The following is a 17031-nucleotide window of genomic DNA, read 5'->3' on the forward strand; positions in this document are numbered from 1 at the left end:
CTGGATAAGGGCGTCTGCTAAGAAATAAATAATAATAATAATAACATGAGAGTGAGCCTGCCGATTTACACAAATAATTAATTCATCCTTCTGGCACAGCTTCCTTCCGCAACTCGTGAAACAAGCCTGTCGGTGACATCCACACTGCCAAAGATGGACATTCACAATCAGGTCCAGCAGTGGGGTGAGGACCATGACATATACCCACAGTGCAGAACACGATCAGAAACAGTGGTATTTAATTGTTGCATTTAAGATGGCATAAGCAAATGAGGTTTTTTTATAATATATGGATATACTGTTAGGTATGTGATGTTGGAGTTTAGTATGGGTGTACTGATTCACTGTGTATCGATGAATCAGGAGGCTTTCTTTACATGATACATCTCATTGTAATAGAGACATGTAGCATTTGTATCGTGATGCAAGCCCACATCACAGCTCACTGCAGTCCCTGAATGAAGACTGAAGTGTGTTTTAAACTGCTATGAATACTCTCGCTGTCTCATTTCATTTTTGCCTTTGTACCCTTTAATGTACAAGAGGCATATATGCCCCACAGATATAAATTATGCTACCTTGTTTTTGTAAAGAGGTGCACGGAACAGCCTTTAAAATTTACTCACAGGTTAGATCTGCTCATCCAAATTGTCACTTTCCTCCTTGAGATACTTGAGTCCCTATCAAATGCATTTTAGAAGAAACCGTTTGAACAGCAGTCGCTCAATTTCTTGTGTACCTTGAGGGGTTAACAAAAGAATCCACTGTTAAATGTGATCGTATTGTGCATCTTACAAGTAGCTCATCAGTACTGTCGCATGTTTCGTGATGCATGTTGTCTCGCAACCTGCATACCGTGATGCGTGTGATATTGTGACATTACTGTGTCATTCCCCTCTTAGATTGTAGGACTGTCTCATCTAAGACCAAAAGTTTAGCGTCCCCTTATAGAATGAAGTCATTTTGCTTCATAGTCGAATGAAACCAGCTGAATAATGTGACGTTAACATAATGCTTTATAGTTTTCTATATACTTAACTGAAAAAATGTGACATTTCCAAATCTAACATGAAATACTCTACTGCTATCATGGCTCCTGGTAGACTTTTGCAATGTCATTTTGTTTCCTTGACTATATGATGATAAATACAATATCTAAATATGTTCATATAGTTTGTTTTTATTATGTCTAAATCCTAAAATATTCAGTGATGCAAAACAGTTGGCCATAGCTGTAGATACCCCAGATTTGGGCAGCAGTGTGGAATAGTGGTTAGGGCTCTGGACTCTTGACCGGTGGGTCGTGGGTTCAATCCAAGGTGGGGGACACTGCTGCTGTACCCTTGAGCAAGGTACTTTACCTAGATTGCTCCAGTAAAAAACCCAACTGTATAAATGGGTAATTGTATGTAAAAATAATGTAATATCTGTATAAAGTATAATGTGAAATACTGTGATATCTTGTAACAATTGTAAGTCACCCTGGATAATGGTGTCTGCTAAGAAATAAATAATAATAATAATAATAATAATAATAATAATAATAATAATGGCTGCTGTGGTACACTTCCTGATACAAAGCTTGACTCTTGTTGAGGAGAGGCAGGAAAACCTTTAGAGGAGAAGGGCAAGACGAGGAAGCATATTCAAACCCAGGGTCACTTTGTCTGGGATGCCAGAGGATGCTAATAGCTGAATTTCACCTTTTCATCACCTGGTTGACTGTCTTCCTGGTAACACCAACAGCATTGACTTTCTGGTAATCATATGGCCTGTAGCATAACTGAGTCTTTTAATAACTCAATTTCATGCTCAGTCGTAAGGACTCTCAGCTCCTGCTCAGAAAAATGTCCTTTTCTTTGCCCTAAGAGGACTTTGCTGCCCATCATTTGACATATTTTTTGGTTTGGTTTGATTTTGGTGCTCCACAAATCTCACACAGCGCCTGCTGCTATCTGTACTCCAAACTCAGCTCACCTCTGGGCTGTAAGCACGGCCACTAAACAGCACGATACACAGGCGGAGAGCACTGCAACCCTTGTGATTTGTGTGTTGTGTAATTTGTATTGCTCTTAAGCTTACATTGGTTGCAGTGCAAAATAATTTCCTGGCCGCTAGGCAATTTGGATTTTGCAGCTGTTTGCACTGTGCCTCCCCTTAATGAGCAGAACTGCAATTGATGATTTGATCAATAAACAGCAGCAGCTAATTCTGCAGCACACCGACAGCGCTTTGACAGCATTGCTGCAACCAGTGTTGTACATTCATTATAGGAATCCTAAATCAATACAGACCATTAAAACAAACAGACTCCTGGTAGTCCACTTGCAGCTCGGAGTGTCTCGTAAGACGTTGAGATTCATAGACGTCTCACGGGACACGTCTTATTTACAGCCGGGAGGCGGCAGTCATTTTTAACCCTTTCATGATTTTAAAGCGGCTGATTCCGTCTATCACTTGTGCACTTCAGTTATACGCAACTATGGTAACAATTTTGCATCAGTGAGAATTTTAGGATTTTAGAATTGAGAGGATAGCTGTAGGTCTGAAATTTGAACATATATCAGCAAATAAAAGTATTTCAGTAATGGTAATAAGAACCAGTGGATCAGATAAGACCATTGCTTCTTGTGCAAATTTAACTTATTGTCCTTATTTACAGGCTACTTTAATTCTTGGAGCATTTTTAACTGGCATCTACCTGCTCTGGTTTTCTCAAACTATATTATGATAACTTACTCATTTTGTTTACCACAAAAGTCTAAATATAGCTGTTAATTCTGCAAATACAGCCCTTCAGATGCTTTTACAAAGCCTCAATACACAATAGGAAAACTAAAAGAACCTATAACCCTATAAGAAGTGTAAAAAGGATACATTTATTGATGTTTTGCCTCCCCATAGTGATGATAAAGCTCCATTTTCTATGAGCTTCATAGCCGTGTGAATAATAGCATATTGCTGCAGACAGTCAGCTGGCCTGTGTGTCAAGCTTGTGTTTGGAATATTTCAGAGAGAAATGTATTCAGTTCTAAATGGATTAAAGATAGTTAGCTCTCCTATAAGGGGAGCAGTGATAACATCAATATAGCTAAGGTAAGAGAATAGATTTTAAAGCCTTGTTTTACACTCATTTATTAGTGGATGTGTAATAATGTTGCAGACGCTAATAAGAGTGAATGTTTTAAAGTGAATTAATGAAGCTGTCTGACTTGTCTTAATTACACATTTCCCTGTATAGTTGCTTGTAATTGCTTTGTAAATCTGGGCGATCGATAGCGAATAAGGAAATTGATCTGTTTTAAATGTTAATTTTGAGAATAAAGCTTCTATTGAATTGCTTTTTAAAAGAAGTGAGAAACAAATGGTTTGCAAAAGTTTACAGCAAACAGCTCCCCTGAGTTTCAATCTCCATAGTTTTATATTATTATTATTATTTTATTATTTGTTTATTTAGCAGACGCCTTTATCCAAGGCGACTTACAGAGACTAGGGTGTGTGAACTATGCATCAGCTGCAGAGTCACTTAAAATTACATCTCACCCGAAAGACGGAGCACAAGGAGGTGAAGTGACTTGCTCACTGTGAGTCAGCGAGTGAGCCGGGATTTGAACCGGGGACCTCCTGGTTACAAGCCCTTTTTTAAAATGTAATTGCTAATTCTTTTTCTATACTATCCTGTAGGTACTGTTGAGAATGGGGGAGGGATGTCACTGACATACATGCTTGTTGTAAGGATAACGGAAATTGGAATATTGGGGAAACAGAGACACCTAGTGGAGAAAAGGAGATACTGGTCTGTATTCAGTTCTATTGGGAGTCGCTTCCATTAATCTCAAAGGTGCAGTTTTGGAAGAAGTATGTGTTATAGAAAACGTGGATCTTCATTTCAAAACAGCTAGTACTACCCTTGGTTAAATAATCTGTTGTGTAGCCATGCTTTCTGGTCGTCTTGCACTTCCTAGGTCACACGGAAAGGGAAATTGGCCCCACCCCCTTTAACGCCTTCTTTCCTGTTTGAACCAACCAGCTGATTCATCTAAGCTCCTGAACTCAAAACCAAATTAGAGCCATCAGTATGATAAAGTAGATTGCCATGATGTAGGCCTAGATCAACAGCATGCACACTATAGTCTAGAATAAGATATGGCAGGGAATTGTTGAATGAAAGCTGGCTAGGTGTCATGGTAAAGTCCTCTTTATTAAAGTGACTGACTTACAGTATGTGGAGTAACTGCGTGTTTTCTCAAGATATTAAAGTGGAAATGTGGCATGCAGACGGATGTACAGACAGAGAGATATCCCCACAATCTGATAATCTGACGAACGTCTGCTAAAGAATGCCAATGCCAAGTTTCATCACAATCGGACAAGCAGTTCTCCAGGTATGTGGTAAAATGTCAGCATGAGAACAAAAATAAATCAGCTTAATATCAATAATGCATGGTTTCCTTCCAAAAGGCCCAAGCCTTTGATTTTCTCTCGTCTCGCTCCAGTGATTTAAAAGTATTTTGTGTGGCTGATTCTCCACTGGGGACCATTTCAAAGTCTTTTTAAAGAATGTGTTTTTTTTTTTTCAGAAACCATTAAAAGCGATATTGTCAAGGGAAATTAAACCGGTCTGTTTTTTTACAGACCGTTTTTTTACAGACGGTCTGTAAAAAAACCCGCGATGGGAGTCACGCCCCCTTCGGAGTGCAGCCTCTTTGCACAGCCCAGAACCGGCGCCCTCCAAGCTGTGGGACTCATCCTGCTTTCCCTGGATCAGCCACTCGGACCCGCAGAATTTCTAAACCCAGCTCCTGCAGTCTTTACAGCCTTTAACGCAGGCGACACACGCAAGATGCTTCTGGGAGTTTGAGTCCTTGTAGGAAAAAACAATTCTGATTGTTTTAGGTTTTTTTTTAAATTTTAAATATACATTATCCAAGGAAAAAAAAAAACTTTTAAAATGGTTGCCATGTATTTTCTTTAAAAGTACCCGCTGAAGTTAAACATGTTGGCATTTTCAAACCAAACATACTTGACATGTTTTCAATGCAAAATTTTATCCAGAGCTGTAGCACCTAATGTTTTAAAATGGATATAGATTTACTACAGCATGTGCTTCTTTCAAAACTGCACCTTTTGTGATTAACAGAAATCGACTCCAATAAAACTGAATAGTAATAGACCATGACAAATGAGAGAAGTTGTTCTCCACTATAATGAATGGAAGTGCACAAGAGTTAGCAAATTATTTTCTTTGTTACAGTCTATTTCAGCATATTTGAAACAAAATTAATATTGCATTTTATAAGATTCTAAATGGGTTTTCAATATATGGTTTCAAAGATACACTTTATTTGTTGTTCTTCGATGAGAATGTAAACAAACTGGTCAGTCAGCAGTTTGTGAAGACTGCACAGAGAACGATGCAGGAATCAGATTGCAGTGTCAGATTCATCAGGACTAGGGGACACTGTCTCTCTGCTGCTTTATATAATCCGCAGAGTTTGGCAGTTTGCCAAGCTGAGAAATCAAGACAGATGGCACAAACGTGTTATTGTCGCCTAATACGACTTCCGGGCGATTGAGAAAAAAAAGTCATGTTACCAAATAAAGAAAGTATTGGCTCTCATGCCTGCCTTTCGCCAATCCTCTGGAGGCCTGGGCTGTCTGGTAAGAAGGAGAGGCACTGGGTTTTGATTTAGGCATCATTTGGGGATGTTTATTGAAGTTGTTTGTCAGAGAGGAGAGTGTTGCTGTGCAGTATTGGAGTGTAATGACATTACAACGCGTGATATTTATCAAGTTCAGAGAGCAAGTCTTCCTGCTAGGAATTATTTACTACTGCCATTATTGGAATATAAAACGTCTGTGGATATTAAAAAGTGTAATAACGGGGAGGTTTCGATTGACAAACAACTTGCAGACGTTGCCCTTTGTTACCTTGGAGCACAAATAAACTATAGTTTCCCTATGGTGGATGTGTCCCACACATTTTAAATATTAATTATTTTAAATTATATACAGATATAGATAGAGAGAGAGAATTCAAAAAGGGCAAATAGCTTTCTATCCAAGGAAAAGCTCCAACATGATACTCAATCACCAGCAATAATTAATGAAGAAGAAAAGTCATGGATAAACTGAAAACGCCCTGTTTTTATAATTATTATTATTTTATTTAGCAGACGCCCTTATCCAAGGCGTCTTACAGAGACTAGGGTGTGTGAACTATGCATCAGCTGCAGAGTCACTTACAACTACGTCTCACCCGAAAGACGGAGCACAAGGAGGTTAAGTGACTTGCTCAGGGTCATAAAGTGAGTCAGTGGCTGAGGTGGGATTTGAACCGGGGACCTCCTGGTTACAGGCCCTGTTCTTTAACCACTGGACCACACAGCCTCCTAATAATCAGCTGCAACATTTTGGTGTCCGCGTTCTTCACACACACAGGCTGACACGTCGTTTTAAGTTTGAAAGTTGAACTTAGAAGTTTGAAACACAGACCCTTTTGTGGTTTGAATATTTAGAGTGGATTTTAAAGCCGTGGTTAGCTCTCATGTAAAGGCAGACCAGCGATAATGTTGCTCGTTCAAATAAGAGGTAAGAGAATGGGTTTTAAATTGGAAAGCCCTGATTAGCTCTCTGTTAAAGTGGAACACTACACTACAGCTAGTTCTAATAGCCTTTATGTTTTAGTGAATTGGATGAGGTGGAGTCCCATGCCATTGCTGTGTTATCTATCAGCACACAGATTAATTTCTGTAATGCAGGGATTAGGGTTGAGGGTTTGAATAAAGCAGATTATACATCAGATTTTTATAGAATTCTGTTAAATACCAATGGGCTGGTTAATGTCAGTATCTGTGTCTTCAGTACTTATGCAACATTGCATGATCCCATCGCTCCAAATGGAACAGCCGTGCTTCAAATGAAAAAATAATCAACAGTTTGAAAATGAGAAAAGGCAGATCAGCCCATCAGGGCTCGTCCCTTGTTAGCGCACCATTCTCCCCTACTGGGGCACAGAATATAATTTTGTAGTTTCTTTGATAACAAGATGTTAAATATTTATGCCACTTGAATAGCCAAGCAAGTCTACATACAAGAGGTATGAAAAAGTCATTTTTAGAGCTGAAATATGAAATATAAAAATATATACACAAGCTGAGATGTGACAGTTGAAGACAATAGATTTGTTTTACATCAAAACAGGCGAAATATCTTGACAAATACTGCGCTAATGAAGGAAGTTTAGTCACCAGATTCCATTGTTCTGATCAGATTATTCAATTATTGAAATATGTACAGTATCTAGAATATTGGTAATGTGATAATAGTGTTTTATACTGGAGAGCTGATACTATTAAAAGGGCATCACCAACAGTACCTTGCTCATCAGCTTCAGTGAATGCCCAGCATGAAACCCCACTGAGGTACATTGTCACATTTATTCACACACTCCTCTCCCCTCTCCTCTGCACAGTCTAGCATCTGCTGTGAGCCGGGCCCATCTGTGAAAAAATAATTACAAACCATCTCTATGTAATCCCTCACAGTCCTTCACCTCCCTCTCTCTCTCACACACACACATTCCTTCACCACCACCACCACCTCTCTCATCCCCCTTCCTGTCTCTCTCCCTCCCTTATTCATCCTCTCTCTCCCTCTCCCCCTTTCTCTCAAGTTTTTGTTTTTCTGGCAATAAATCAAAGTCAACAAAAGACAATATTTGAGTAATTTTATGAAGAATTATTAACAATGATTGCAAGCATCATCAAAATGTAAAGCACCCTAAAACAAAAAAATAATATGCTTTCCATCCTCTCTCTCTCTCCCGTCTGTCTGTCTCCCTCTCTCCATCTGTCTGTCTGTCTCTCTCTCTCTCTCTCCCGTCTGTCTGTCTCCCTCTCTCCATCTGTCTGTCTGTCTGTCTGTCTCCCTCTCCCCGTCTGTCTGTCTGTCTGTCTCTCTCTCTCTCTCTCCCGTCTGTCTGTCTCCCTCTCTCCATCTGTCTGTCTGTCTCTCTCTCTCTCTCTCCCGTCTGTCTGTCTCTCTCTCTCTCTCCCGTCTGTCTGTCTCCCTCTCTCCATCTGTCTGTCTGTCTGTCTGTCTCCCTCTCCCTGTCTGTCTGTCTGTCTCTCTCTCTCTCCCGTCTGTCTGTCTCCCTCTCCCCATCTGTCTGTCTGTCTGTCTGTCTCCCTCTCCCTGTCTGTCTGTCTGTCTCTCTCTCTCTCTCTCTCTGCCTCCCGTCTGTCTGTCTCCCTCTCCCCATCTGTCTGTCTCCCTCTCCCGTCTGTCTGCCTCCCTCTCCCTGTCTGTCTGTCTCTCTCTTTCTCTCTCTCTCTCTCCCGTCTGTCTCTCTCCCTCTCCCCATCTGTATTTGTCTGTCTCCCTCTCCCCGTCTGTCTGTCTCTGTCTCTCTCCCTCTCTCCATCTGTCTTTGTCTGTCTGTCTCCCTGTCTGTCTGTCTGTGTGTCTCTCCCTCTCCCCATCTGTCTGTCTCCCTCTCCCTGTCTGTCTGTCTGTCTGTTCCCTCCCCCTTCCCCCCTCTCTCTCTCTCTCTCTCTCTCTTCCCCCCTCTCTCTCTCTCTCTCTCTCTCTCTCTCTCTCTCTCTCTCTCTCTCTCTCTCTCTCTCTCTCTCTCTCTTTCTCCGTCTGTCTGTCTGCCTTCTCAGGAAGCTGTCACCATGCCATTTGGGTGCCTTGCCTTACGAGAGGGACGGAACTACAACAGCCTATCAGAAATCGCTGACAAGTATGAGATTGGACAAGTGCTGCGAGCGTGAGTACAGCTGACCAATCACAGTGCAGGATAATAAAACTGATGCATGGATCGCACTGACTGGCGCGTATTATATTGACTGTTGTATTCAACATGCTTTTAAATTGGGATTGACTGTGTAGAATTTCATTACCCATTTTGGACTTCTATTCATAACATACAGTAGGTCTCAGTGTCCCTCTCACTGACTCCAGCTTCCTGCGAATGTCTGTCTGACTCCAGGATCTTTATTCTCTGTGCTCCAGGAAGGAGTTCTGTGAGCTGTGCCTGGCGAAGGACAGACAGACGAACAAGGTCTTTGGCTGCAAGAAGTTCATCAAGAAAGACGGACGCAAAGTCCGCAAGGCGGCCAAGAATGAGATCATGATCCTGAAGATGTAAGAGAAAACAGTCTGAGAAACCAGTATCGAACTGGGACCAATCCTTAGCCTCATTTATATGGGAGCAATCAATTGCAGTTTCATAGTCTTTCAGAAGATTATCATTAAACTACTGGGCTAATTCACTGGCCTCTCATTCCTGGCTTTCACCTTCCTCAGGAGTCCTGGGTTCCAATCTGAGGGCTAGTTCTAAAAAACTGTATTCTAATCAACTGTCTCTTTGTATTCTGCAGGATCAATCACCCCAATATTCTTCAACTCATTGACACATTTGAGACCAAAAAGGAATACTTCATCATACAGGAACTGTGAGTCTGTTTGGTTGCCTTTTTTTTTAATCTCTGCAGGTTGTTTAATATCAGCAAATAATTTTAAAGGATAGCAAATTAAGGCTTTTACATTTTTCATTTTACAGCACTCCTTTTAAAGTAATAATGTTGTTTATAATTTTGCTAGTGCTAATAAGAGATAAGAAAATGGATTTCAAAGCCTTGGTTTAAAAGGGAGCAGCGACAATGATAAGCAATATTAACGAATATGTGTCTGAATTATATTTCAATACAACATATATTTGTAAAACTATTTGAATAAAGTTTTTGCTCAAACGAGCCATCTTCCCAACATTTCGATATGTTTAAAATTCCTTTGTCAGGAGAAAGTGACAACAAAGTGGAGGTACTTACAGGCTTTTGATTCCATGGCAACTACCCGCACTGAGTTCTATTTAAACCTATCAATGTGTTTGTGATGTCATTTACTACCTAGTTAATGATCTACAATTGATTTCTATTTAACCCTTCAGGTGGTACTGAGTTTCCATTTAAGTTTCTTTATTTTTCTATACTGTACATTTGATCTGATTCCATTTCTTCTAAATCTACAAATTGTAGGTCACATATGTTTTGCAAAGTGTTTAACTATTGGTTCTTATTAACTATGTTCGCTAGCTGATTCGGGTGTTCTTTATTGATATATTCTAGCTGCTGTTTGTGAAGAATGCAGTGGATGTATATTTGAGGTTGTGTTACTGGGTGTCTGTGTTTGCAGTGCCAGCGGAGGAGATGTGTTTGACTGGATCCTGGACCAGGGGAACTATACAGAGCGAGACGCCTCCCGGGTCATCAAGCAGGTTCTGGAGGCCGTGGCGTACCTGCATTCACTGAACATCGTCCACAGAAACCTCAAGGTACGGCACAGCGAGGGGGTGGAGCAGCAAGAGCGATCATTACCCTTACCTTAAGATCAAAACTTATGACGAATCATTCTTACAAGTACAGTTAAAGGCAAAAATCTAACTAATGTGTTATTTCTGGAAAATTTCCAAGCTTATATATTTCTACAAGTCAGTAGCAGCAATGAATACCACTTCTTCTTCTTCTTCTTCTTCTTATTATTATTATTATTATTATTATTATTATTATTATTATTATTATTATTATTATTATTATTTATTTCTTAGCAGACGACCTTATCCAGGGCGACTTACAATTGTTACAAGATATCACATTATTTTCTCAAATGTGCAGTTTTGAAAGAAACACATGTATGTTACAACAGCATTTTTTAAATGGCATTCCATGTTAGCTACAACATTCTTTCAAAGCATGCAAATTTCAGACTTCTGTAGCAAATGGAAGCGCAAAAGAGGGAAGATTGATTTTGTTTGCTTTGATCACTTTAAAGAGCACTAAATGATTAAAGCTTTTTCAATTGAGAGAGAGAGAGAGAGAGAGAGAGAGAGAGATTTCTAGGTTTAGAGCTGTATCTAGACTTGTTTTCCACTTTTTATGCAACCCAATAGTCTGTTTAATTAATTTATTTAGATGATGCATCTTCTCTCTGTGTCTTTGTCTCCCCCAGCTGGAGAACCTGATGTACTACAACCACAACAATCACAGCAAGGTGGTTCTGCGGGATTTCTACCTGTCCTGCTTTGAGAATGGCTCCATCACTGAGCCCTGCGGGACCCCGGAGTACCTGGGTAAATACATTCACAAACACACTGAGAAACACATACTGCAATATTCATAAGAACATGAGAAATTCTTCCAGCGAGAGGAGGCCAATCAGCCCATCAGCGCTCGCCCGGTTCCTAGTAACTAGTTGATCTTAGAACTTTGCAAAGTCAGGACTTAAAGGATCCCAGTGATTCAGCCTCAACAACATGACTAGGTAACCCATTCCATCCCCTCACCACTCTCTGTGTGAAGAAGTGTCTCCTTCAGCAACATGACTAGGTAACCCATTCCATCCCCTCACCACTCTCTGTGTGAAGAAGTGTCTCCTTCAGCAACATGACTAGGTAACCCATTCCATCCCCTTACCACTCTCTGTGTGAAGAAGAGTCTCCTTCAACAACATGACTAGGTAACCCATTCCATCCCCTCACCACTCTCTGTGTGAAGAAGTGTCTCCTTCAGCAACATGACTAGGTAACCCATTCCATCCCCTCACCACTCTCTGTGTGAAGAAGTGTCTCCTTCAGCAACATGACTAGGTAACCCATTCCATCCCCTTACCACTCTCTGTGTGAAGAAGAGTCTCCTTCAACAACATGACTAGGTAACCCATTCCATCCCCTCACCACTCTCTGTGTGAAGAAGAGTCTCCTTCAACAACATGACTAGGTAACCCATTCCATCCCCTCACCACTCTCTGTGTGAAGAAGTGTCTCCTTCAACAACATGACTAGGTAACCCATTCCATCCCCTCCCCACTCTCTGTGTGAAAAAGTGTCTCCTTCAACAACATGACTAGGTAACCCATTCCATCCCCTCACCACTCTCTGTGTGAAGAAGAGTCTCCTTCAGCAACATGACTAGGTAACCCATTCCATCCCCTCACCACTCTCTGTGTGAAGAAGTGTCTCCTTCAACAACATGACTAGGTAACCCATTCCATCCCCTCACCACTCTCTGTGTGAAGAAGAGTCTCCTTCAACAACATGACTAGGTAACCCATTCCATCCCCTCCCCACTCTCTGTGTGAAGAAGAGTCTTCTTCCCTGTTCCAAAAGTGTCCTCTGATCCTAGTTTCTGGGTCAGTATTGACAACTCTTACATTTTTCTTCTTTGGTTAAATAAATTCACTTCCTTCGACATCTTTGTCATTTCGTTTATTTAAGCCCTGGAAATACATTTAAATATTTTTTTCATTGATTAAATATAATTGACACATTTTAATAAACAGACATATTTTGTAATTTATATTGTAATATGTTCCACGATGTATGTCCACATATTAGTATTTTTAAGTATTGCAATGTGTTATGATGGAATTCTGAAATACTGTATATGGTGACCAGCCTTAAAAGCAGGGCAAGCGCTCCCTCTGCTGGTTCAGTTTGGATGTGCATATTTACTTCAATTTCTTGGGATCAGGGTTACAAATTCCCAGTTTTTGGCTGATGTCTGTCACACTCAACATGGTGAACACAATAACTGCCTTGATTTTGATCTTCACCAAACTTTTTTTTTTATAATTCACTCCTAGCACCTATAGAAGTTTCAAACTGGATATACCCTGCTGTGCCTAAAGTCTTAGACATTATGCGCATATAAGCAACCCGCGCCAACTACAGAACGTCATGTCACGTATACATTTTAAAGAAGAAAAAAAGACGTTTTACTTTTTTTTTTTTTGACGCTTCTGGGTCACGTTACTTGCAGAAGTGGATTATTATTTCCTAATCTTGAGTAGATTCGTTCAATAATTCCCGCTGTGTTACGTTTTTTGTCTCCCCCCCCAGCTCCGGAAGTTGTAGCCCGACACAGGTACGGCCGTCCTGTTGACTGTTGGGCGGTGGGAGTCATCATGTACATCCTGTGAGTACCACCAGAGGGCGCTGTTTCTCAACACAGCGTTCACACAAAGCAGAGCGAAACAGGACCAACTCCTGTATTAGTCGCTCACCCTGGGATCATGCATTGTGTCTGATCTTCATCACATGCTTGATAAATTCACAGCAATATTACTAAAGAGCATTACAAGACTGGTTAGTTCCACACAAGGGCTTTCTGCATCATCAATGTGAGTCTAAAGCTGAGGGAAACACAAAGTGACTTTGTGGTTTGGAACTTGGTTTCAGGAGACTCGGTTTCAGGTCACTGCACGGCACACCAGGGGAGACTTGGGGTTTGATACAGCAACCTCAAACGAGGTCTCCAGGAACCAGGTTTCAAACTGCTGTTCCAGGAAAAGTGGCTTTGTGTTACCTCTGATTTGAGCTAAGAGACTAATTTCATTCATCATCTTCTTCACCCATGTGAACTTCTCTGCTGACACTTGCAGGGTGACGGGCTGGTGGGGTTAATTGCTGTTGCTAACGAGGATGCCATGTCTAATGTGTGGTTTTTAATTAAAAAGAAGCTTGCAGAGGTCTCACATTAGAAATGCAGAAAGTGCCTGTGTGGAACTGACCAGAAGCATCTTGTAATGGTCTTCAATAGACATTGCTATTGTAAGATTTATACATTAAGGTAAACATGGAATTAACTACTGACATTATAATGTTTCAGCAAACAATGTTGACCATTTATTAGTTCCAAATATCCACATTACATTCTCCATTCAACGTTATTGTGTCGATACAATTTGTGCCACTAGCATGAGCAGAGATAGACGATTGATCAGATTACCTGAACCCCTGGAGAGACAGCGATGGTCCTGATGATCTGGGGGTACTGGGAGCTTCTCTGTGGCCAGGGCCACCTCAGGGGCCGCGCAATGTTTAAGTCTGCTGCAACCCCGTTCACATTTGTGGTTTAAGGTGCCTTTAGACATATGACTGAAACCTTACCCCCACCCACAATCACATAGTTCTCGTAAGAACACGGGGGTATTTAGAACGCGGGAAACAGCAGCTTGCTAGTGTTCACAGGTATAAATATTTATTTTCGGAGTGGATACTTCACTCAGATTGCAAATGACTAACAGTCTGTACATACAAGGACTGACCATCTACTGCGCCCTCCTAAGGAAAGACACGGCATTAAATAATTAACCGGTTACACCTGGGATCATTGTATGCAAGCATAAACTATTTAACATTCATTCCATTTACAATAAACATTACACATGTTTCTTCTCATTTATGCGCATTTGTTTAACCTGCAGGAATACCGTCTTTGTTGTTTACAAACACGGTCGTTAAAACTATGCTATTGTTTACTCGTTAACAACATGCACGATACATAATAAACCACGGCTCTATCGCCACTAGAATAACATTAACAATAATAATAATCACAATAACAGGCATTGAAATATTACAGTGAAATACAAAAAGCTTACCAGTACCATTAATCAATAAAACACTTACTTTTTTGTACTTTGAATATTATTATTATTATTATTATTTATTTCTTAGCAGACGCCCTTATCCAGGGTGACTTACAATTGTTACAAGATATCACATTATTTTTACATACAATTCCCCATTTATACAGTTGGGTTTTTGCCGGAGCAATCTAGGTAAAGTACCTTGCTCAAGGGTACAGCAGCAGTGCCCCCCACCTGGGATTGAACCCATGACCCTTCCGGTCAAGAGTCCAGAGCCCCTAACCACTACTCCACAAAAACGTGTTACTTCAACTCAGTTCGTGTTCGTAATCCGGATGGCTGTAGTTTAGCGCTTCGCTTGTGTTCTGCTATGATGAGTGTAATCTACAGCCCTTCTGCATGAAGTACAAAACGGCACGTTACCATCGACGTGAAATGCGTCCTTGCCAAACTCCGATCTTTAGGGGTGAATGTTATTGTTTTCGGCATCTTTGAACAGCTCTGGATACTGAAGTAAACTGAAGTCTCATTCAACACTGAACTTGAATACCGGAAGCAGGTTTATTAGACAGGTATGTTTAGATATGGTACGTGTATTGCTGTTTTTTTGCCCCTCCCCAAATTTAAAACAAAAATATCTCTGACATCATAGAAAATCCGCGTTTTCCCTTGTTGTTCCGCAGCAAGCTGATTCTTTGAATCCCTGCTACTGAGCTACATAATCAAATTGGTCATGTGATATGAAAAAGGCTGCTGTAGTAGGGTGGGTGAGATAATTGTCTCATTTTGCACAGCCTCTGTATTCTACCTGTAGGCAGTTCTGGACCGCCTCTGATTTGATCGCTGTGTGGTTCTGTGTTGCAGTCTGTCGGGAAACCCTCCTTATTACGACGAGACCGAAGAAGAGAACACAGACCTCCACAATCGATTCATTTTCTGCAAGATCGTAGCGGGGGAGTTTGAGTTCGATTCTCCTTACTGGGATGACATCTCACCTGCAGGTACAACCGCCGGCCACAGCGGGGAGACAGAGAGAACAATGTACTGCTAACGCAAATATTTTGTCTCAGAACCACAACTAGAAAAAAGAAAAGGAGAGACATATTTTAAATGTATTGAAGCAGTTTTCCGAGATTTGCCATTATAAAGGTCTCCCAATAATAAAAGCACAAGAAAGTGTGATAAAGCACAGTGAAAGCATGGTAAAGGGAGGCTGTGTGGTCCAGTGGTTAAAGTAAAGGGCTTGTAACCAGGAGGTCCCCGGTTCAAATCCCACCTCAACCACTGACTCATTGTGTGACCCTGAGCAAGTCACTTAACCACCTTGTGCTCCGTCTTTCAGGTGAGATGTAGTTGTAAGTGACTCTGCAGCTGATGCATAGTTCACACACCCTAGTCTCTGTAAGTCGCCTTGGATAAAGGCGTCTGCTAAATAATAATAATAAAGAATATTAAAAAACAAACCATGGTAAACTAAACCTTATAAAAGTGTCCCATAGTAAAAGCACAGCAAAGTGTAATAAAGCACAGTGAAAGTGTGGTAAAGCACAGAGAGGTGTGGTAAAGCATAGGGAAGCATTGTAAAGCACAGAGAGGTTTGGTAAAGCATAGGGAAGCATTGTAAAGCACAGAGAGGTCTGGTAAAGCATAAGGAAGCATTGTAAAGCACAGAGAGGTCTGGTAAAGCATAGGGAAGCATTGTAAAGCACAGAGAGGTGTGGTAAAGCATAGGGAAGCATTGTAAAGCACAGAGAGGTCTGGTAAAGCATAGGGAAGCATTGTAAAGCACAAAGAGCTATGCAGATTTACTGTGGTAAAGGTTTATAAGAGAATGTAACATTTTTACTCAATGTGTAAAATAGCTTTTTTCTAAATTCTTGCTATGAAGAACACAGGGAGGGGTGATGCTCAGGAAACTTTGTAATACATTGATTCATTACTATCATTAAAATCCAGAGAGTTAAAACAAACCTCCTTGAATCTCACCTGCTGTGAACTTCCGTTCGCTACATGGGTCTCAAATGTGCAGCTTTGAAAGAAACACATGCTCCAGCAAACGTGTACTTTTTATTATAAAACATGGTATCTGGTACTGAGATTAGACAACTTTCTGTGATATCAATGCTTTCAGATAGTGCTGCACTTCCTGGTCATTAACCAACCAGCTGGAGGGAGTGACCCAGAAGACACTGCTTGTGTGAAATGACCCACACATATTTCCTTTGAAAAAAGCAGAGAAAACTGAAACTGTCTTTAACCTTCCAGATATCATGTGTTCCAAATGAAAATACGTGTGTTTCTTTCGTAACTACACATTGGAATCCTATGTAACTCATGGAAGAGCAACATTTATGGAATTATTTTGTAGCTACAATTACTTTAAGATATGATATTTCATAATAGTACCACATTATATAACCCAGTTACAGTATATAAGGAAGAAGGGTCTCCCAGTTGTTACTGGTTTGGTAGGGGGTGTCCTGGTTTAACTGGCTCATACTGGTGTGTTTCCTGCAGCCAAGGCGCTGGTGTGTCGCCTGATGGAAGTGGATCAGATGCTGCGGATCTCTGCGCAGGACGCGCTGTGTCATGAGTGGT

At 40.8% G+C, this 17031-nt stretch overlaps 1 protein-coding gene across 1 annotated transcript in view; it reads left to right on the forward strand.

Annotated features, from left to right (window-relative positions):
- The window catches only part of LOC117404255 (caM kinase-like vesicle-associated protein), a 40801-nt gene that overhangs the window by 21330 nt on the left and 2440 nt on the right, over window positions 1-17031 (forward strand). Inside the window, exons 2-9 of the mRNA XM_059017406.1 lie at window positions 8667-8773; window positions 9019-9150; window positions 9387-9461; window positions 10201-10339; window positions 11014-11134; window positions 12902-12977; window positions 15298-15434; window positions 16951-17029. Coding sequence (XP_058873389.1) covers window positions 8679-8773; window positions 9019-9150; window positions 9387-9461; window positions 10201-10339; window positions 11014-11134; window positions 12902-12977; window positions 15298-15434; window positions 16951-17029 — 854 coding nt within the window. The 5' untranslated portion in view covers window positions 8667-8678. The remainder of the gene's footprint in view (window positions 1-8666; window positions 8774-9018; window positions 9151-9386; window positions 9462-10200; window positions 10340-11013; window positions 11135-12901; window positions 12978-15297; window positions 15435-16950; window positions 17030-17031) is intronic.

The sequence above is a fragment of the Acipenser ruthenus genome, chromosome 56 (assembly GCF_902713425.1).
Source record: "Acipenser ruthenus chromosome 56, fAciRut3.2 maternal haplotype, whole genome shotgun sequence".
Lineage (NCBI taxonomy): Eukaryota > Metazoa > Chordata > Actinopteri > Acipenseriformes > Acipenseridae > Acipenser > Acipenser ruthenus.